This window comes from Staurois parvus, unplaced genomic scaffold (assembly GCF_062004578.1).
Source record: "Staurois parvus isolate SC_StPar_1 unplaced genomic scaffold, SC_StPar_1.0 ptg000080l, whole genome shotgun sequence".
Lineage (NCBI taxonomy): Eukaryota > Metazoa > Chordata > Amphibia > Anura > Ranidae > Staurois > Staurois parvus.
In genome coordinates, this window is record NW_028317876.1 from 7118097 (window position 1) to 7124096 (window position 6000).

Sequence of the window (6000 nt, forward strand, 5' to 3'; positions counted from 1 at the left end):
TATATCGTTTATAAATATATTAAAAAGTAAGGGTCCCAACACTGAACCTTGGGGTACACCACTGACAACCCTAGACCATTCAGAGTATGAATCATTAACCACTACTCTCTGAATACAATCTTTTAGCCAGTTTTCTATCCATTTACATACAGATTTTTTCCAAGCCTGTAGAGTTTACCTTACACATTAGCCATGTGTGGGGAACTGTGTCAAATGCTTTTGCAAAATCCAAGTATACCACGTCCACCGCCACCCCTCTGTCCAAGGTTTTGCTCACCCCCTCATAAAAAGAAATCAGATTTGTTTGATAACTTCTGTCTTTAATGAATCCATGCTGTCTGTTGTTTTAAAAAAAATTTCCAGCAAGAACTCATCTATGTGGTCTTTTATTAAACTCTCCAGTATCTTCCCAACTATAGAAGTGAAACTAACAGGTCTATAATTACTTGGTAAAGATTTTGACCCCTTTTTAAATATTGGCACCACATTGGCCTTCCATTGGTACTATGCCAGTCATTTAGAGTCCCTAAAAATTAGAAACAATGGCTTTGAAATGACAGAGCTCAATTCTTTAAGGACCCGTGGGTGTATGCCATCTGGTCCAGGTGCTTTATTCACCTTTTATACTGTCTAGATAACTGTCTAAATATTTTTGGATCATATCAATTGTGAGCCAATGTGGATCATCTGGAGCTGTGTCAATACCATGCCCATTATGGACAAGAGCTCCCCCACGGTCCTTTGTATACACAGAGCTGAAGAAGGTATTAAATAAATTTTCCTTCTTTGTCCCCAGTCACCCACTCTAGATTATTTTGCAAAAGGCCTACATGCTCAGACCAGACCTTTTTTACTATTAATATATTTGAAGAATTTTTTGGGGTTGGTCCTGCTATCTTTTGCAATCTGTCGTTCGTTTTCAGTTTTTGCGGCCTTGATTTCCTTTTTGCATATTCTGTTATATTCCTTGTAATGTTTAAACGATGATAGCTTTACTTCATTTTTATATTTAATAAAAGCTCTTTTCTTATTATCTATAGCTTTTTTAACTTAGTCCGTAAGCCACATAGGTTTGATCTTTATCCTTTTAAACTTGTTGCCCATGGGAATATATTTCGCAGTGTGTTCACATAGTCTTTTTGAAGAACTCCCGTTTCTTTGTTGTGTTCATTGATGCCAATATTCCCTCCCAGTCTAAGTCTTGGAGAGCAGCTCTCAGCTTTGGAAGATTAGCTCTCTTGAAATTGAGCGTTTTTTATTTTTTCCGTATGTGCTCGCTGTTAACATGATTTCATTTAACTGTAATGGTCACTGCTACCCAGATGTTCTTTTATATGGATATTCGTAATAAGCTCTGCAAGGTTTGAGATTACCAGATCCAGCAGAGCATCATTCCTAGTAGGAGCTTTTATGAACTGTACCATAAAATTGTCCTGTAGTAGGTTTAAAAATGTTTGCCCTTTTTATCTGTTCCTGCAGTACAATTACTCCAGTCAGTTTCCGGGTAGTTAAAATCCCCCATTATTATCACTGTCCCAGCCCTTGCAGCCCTTTCAATCTGTGCAAGGAGCTGAGTTTCCACCACCTCATTAACACTGGGAGGCCTATAACAAACACCAACGATTACCTTTGTAGTACGCACCCCCATGTGCAGTTCCACCTATAATATTTCAGCCTCATCACACTCTCCAACTAGTTCCTCTTTCACACTCACTCTGAGATCACTTCTCACATAGACAGACACCACCACCTTTCCTATTTACTCTGTCTCTCCGAAAGAAAACATAGCCAGGAGGTTTGGGGGGGGGGGGGGGAATCAGACTGACCAGGAGGTTTGGGGGGGGAGAGCAGACTGACCAGGAAGTGGGGCAATTTATAAAAGATGGATAAGAGGATATATGTTTGGGGGGGGGGGGGGGCGCACTTTGGGAGGGGAGAGGACCCTAGATGCTAGAAGTGGGGGTTGGAATTGAAATCTGACCTCCCCCAAAAGAGTACAAGCCCTCTCCCCTCCCAAGGGAAGGGGGGAAACTGTACTGGGGAATGGGGGTCTGTACTTAGTGGAGGGGTGGGGGGGTCTATACTGAGGCGGCATTCACACTTGAGCGATTTGTAGCTTGAAGCTCAAAGCTCCAAAAAACATTCAAACTTAAAGCTATTTTCTTATGGTACCTGTTCACACGATCAGATGTGGGCAGGCACCTTGGAGAACAATTGATTTTTTAAGTTTGACCGTTTTTGGAGCTCTGAACTTCAAGCTACAAATCGCTCAAGTGTTAATGCAGCCTTTGTGGAAAAGGGGAATCTGTGCTGAGGGGGGGACTATACTTGGTGCGGGGGGACACCATGCTTTACCGCACCGGGTGACACCAACCCTAGTGACGCCACTGAGTTCTATAAAAACTATGACCATCTGAAAAAGCAGCTGCCTTGGCATCCCTTTTTAGACTGCAACTCTTGAAACAAATTTTACCAAAGAAAAAATTCATATTGCAGTGGAGATCTGTAATTGGACTTATTTTTGATAAAACTGTGAGCCAGCAACACAGATCGGTAGTGAAATTTCTGAAGAAATTTGGACTTAAATTAAGAGTTAAATAGAAATGTATTTATTTGGGGGGAGGGTGTCAGAGTTTAACCAGTGCGGTTTTTTTTGTTTTTTTTCCTTTTTTTTCTTTTTTCTGAGTTATTCTATTACTACTTTTTCTTGCAGGTAAAAGACATTGCTTTATACCCAGAAATGTTTTCAATCCAGAATGGCCTGCTGACTCCCACCATGAAAGCCAAGAGGCCAGAGCTGCGAAAATACTTCCAGAAACAAATTGATGAACTCTATGCCAGTAACAATGTATAAAAAGACCATCTTCAGTATATCCTGCTACCAATCCACAATAGAAAGTTCAAATCTGGCTGATCATAGGAATAATATGGAAGACATTTCTACAATGCCTTATTGGTCACTTTTATGTTTATCTTCTCTACTGTGACCAAAAAAATTCAAAGTAGGCCTTAAAATGTGAAGGACGGCTATATGTGCTTTGAGTCATTTTGGACATCTCTAATATGAATGTCAATCTCTAAATGCCCCTTCTTTTCTTGATCTCTCTTCCCTGTAGTAATATTATTTTGTGGATGTTTGATGTATGCTCTAAATGACTCAGCAGATGTGAATGTAAACCAGCACATGTGTGCATGTCAGTTCTATCCATGTCACGATTTGGTGTAATCCACACTGTTCCTAATTTCTTCCTTGCTCCGTTTGTGTGCTTCTGTAACAGTAGCAGGCTTATTTAACAAGGCAGTGCAAAGAGTTATGATGATGTGCTGGTGGGTTGAGGTCAAATCAGGTACTTTTTTTTCTTTTTTCTTTCAGGAGTGTTTCACTGACACTTTTACTTGGCTGTTTGTAGGATTTTGTATGATCCTTGTGACAGCGCTTTGAACATTTGTACTAATATCTATACATTGCACATTGTTCTTAGTATGCTGATATAGCAAAATCTCTCTGCTACCATGCTGAGCTGATGATGTGTTTTAAGCAGATACAATGTTTTACAGTGCAATACACATTTGAATGCAGCGTATTTAACTTAAAAGACTGTGTGAAATGTGTCCGTCTAACCTGACTGTTGTGAGTTCAGGCAAGGCCATAGTATACATTTCTTTAGAGCAAGTCAGAACAATAAATTAATAGCTTACTGTTTTTGTTTTTTTTTTTTGTTTTTATTTGGGTAGGGCGGTACTGCACTGCACTTTGCACGTTTGACCTCTGCCTCATTAAATAATGCCATCAATCTTTAATTTCAAGTCACCGACCTGGTTGCCATATCAGATCTCTTATCCTGCAATTTTGTATATACTGGTTTAAAAGGTGGTAAAGGCCTGCACAATGGAAAGCCAATTACTTCACTTTATTAATGTCCTCTTTCTCATTCTAAACATGCTGCAGGGATGGGTTTGATTAAGTTAGGGTAGTGGTATTTTAAAGTGGTGGTATTTAATATTTTACCATGGTCCTTTAGAGATATACAGGTACACGTAAAGAAAACCTTTCTGCACGCTTTTTAAATAATCCCTTAAACACCGATGGCTTATCTAGTAAGGCAGTGCAGTTTGCAATCATAAGCTTCAAAGATCAAGAATAACTAGATTTCAGTCTACTATCTGGATCCGTGAAAGATGTTGCGATTGGTTTCTATGGATCACTGCCTTAATAAATAAGCCTCATAGTCCTTTTCCTTCTGTAGGTAATATTTTTTCCATGTTATCAAAGCTGCTAGGGGGCTGGGGGTTCGTCCTTGCCACTGGTTCAGTAAACATTTAAAAAGTGCAATTATTGCTGACTTGTCTGGTAATATCATTTGACTTTAAGGGAATGAAAGAACAGTTCTTATAGCAGAGAGTGTTGGAAGATATATTGTCAGCATTATTAGTTTTAAGGCTTTTCAAGGTGTTCATGTACAGGTGTTTTTTATTAAATGCAAGACACAAGGGAATTGTACACAAGCACAACAATGGTTTGCACTATGTAAAAACCTGTGTGATTTATGACAATGCACTGTAAACTAGAGTAAGAGGAAAAAAAGTCATTGCACAGATCAGAGTAAATTTTTATCCAAAAGATGCATGACTTGTTAAAACCTGAATTTAACTGTATAACAAACGGTATTGATCTTGTACAAACCAAAATCTTTCTGTCCTGCTTCCCTTATCACCCCCCTTCCAAAAATGAAGGAAACCAAAATAAATGATTATTACATTGTACAACTTGTTGCATGTGTTCGGCTTCATTTGTGTACTATTCATTTTGCCATTAAAGCTGAATTTCACAGCTGAAATACATACAGTATCTTACAGAAGTGAGTACACCCCTCGCAATTTTGGAAATATTTTATTCTATCTTTTCATGTGACAACACTGAAGAAATTACATTTTGTTATACAAAGCTGTACACTCACTATACATTGTAGTAGTGTAGATTTGCTGTCCCCTCAAAATAACTCAACACACAGCCATTAATGTCTAAGCTGCTGGCAACAAAATCAAGTACACCCCTAAGTGAAAATGTGCAAATTGGGCCCAAAGTGTCAATATTTTGTGTGGCCACCAATATTTTCCAGCACTGCCTTAACCCTCTTGGGCATGGAGTTCAACAGAGCTTCACAGGTTGCCACTGGAGTCCTCTTCCACTCCTCCATGATGACATCACGGAGCAGCTGGATGTTAGAGACCTTACGCTCCTCCACCATTTGAGGATGCCCCACAGATGCTCAATAGTGTTTTTAGGTCTGGAGACATGCTTGGCCAGTCAATCACCTTTACCCTCAGCTTCTTTAGCAAGGCAGTGGTCGTCTTGGAGGTGTGTTTGGGTCGTTATGTTGGAATACTGCCCTGTGGCTCAGTCCCCAAAGGGAGGCGATCATGCTCTGCTTCTGCTCCCCAGGTCCGGCAGCACTCATGCAGCCCCAGATATGACGCTCCCACCACCATGCTTGACTGTAGGCAAGACACACTTGTCTTTGTACTCCTCACCTGGTTGCCGCCACACGCTTGACACCATCTGAACCAATCCATTTATCTTGGTCTCATCAGACCACAGGACGGTTCCAGTAATCCATGTCCTTAGTCTGCTTGTCTTCAGCAAACAGTTTGTGAGTTTTCTTGTGCATCATCTTTAGAGGCTTCCTTCTGGGATGACAGCCATGCAGACCAATTTGATGCAATGTGCGGTGTATGGTCTGAGCACTGATAGGCTGACCCCCACCCCTTCAACCACTGCAGCAATGCTGGTAGCACTCATACGTGTATTTCCCAAGGACAACCTCTGGATATGACTTGGAGCACGTGCACTCAACTCCTTTGGTCGACCATGGCAAAGTCTGTTCTGAGTGGAACCTGTCCTGTTAAACCGCTGAATGTTCTTGGCCACCGCGCTGCAGCTCAGTTTCAGGGTCTTGGCAATCTTCTTATAGCCTAGGCCATCTTTGTGTAGAGCAACGA

The 6000-nt window shown here is 40.6% G+C and overlaps 1 protein-coding gene across 3 annotated transcripts in view; it reads left to right on the top strand.

The window, feature by feature from the left end:
• ACSL1 (acyl-CoA synthetase long chain family member 1) overlaps positions 1-4767 on the top strand; it is a 118087-nt gene extending 113320 nt beyond the window's left edge. For all 3 annotated transcript variants that reach the window (XM_089669611.1, XM_089669613.1, XM_089669612.1), the window contains exon 21: positions 2714-4767. In XM_089669611.1, coding sequence (XP_089525737.1) covers positions 2714-2854 — 141 coding nt within the window. In that variant the 3' untranslated portion in view covers positions 2855-4767. The remainder of the gene's footprint in view (positions 1-2713) is intronic.
• Positions 4768-6000: the final 1233 nt, after the last annotated feature.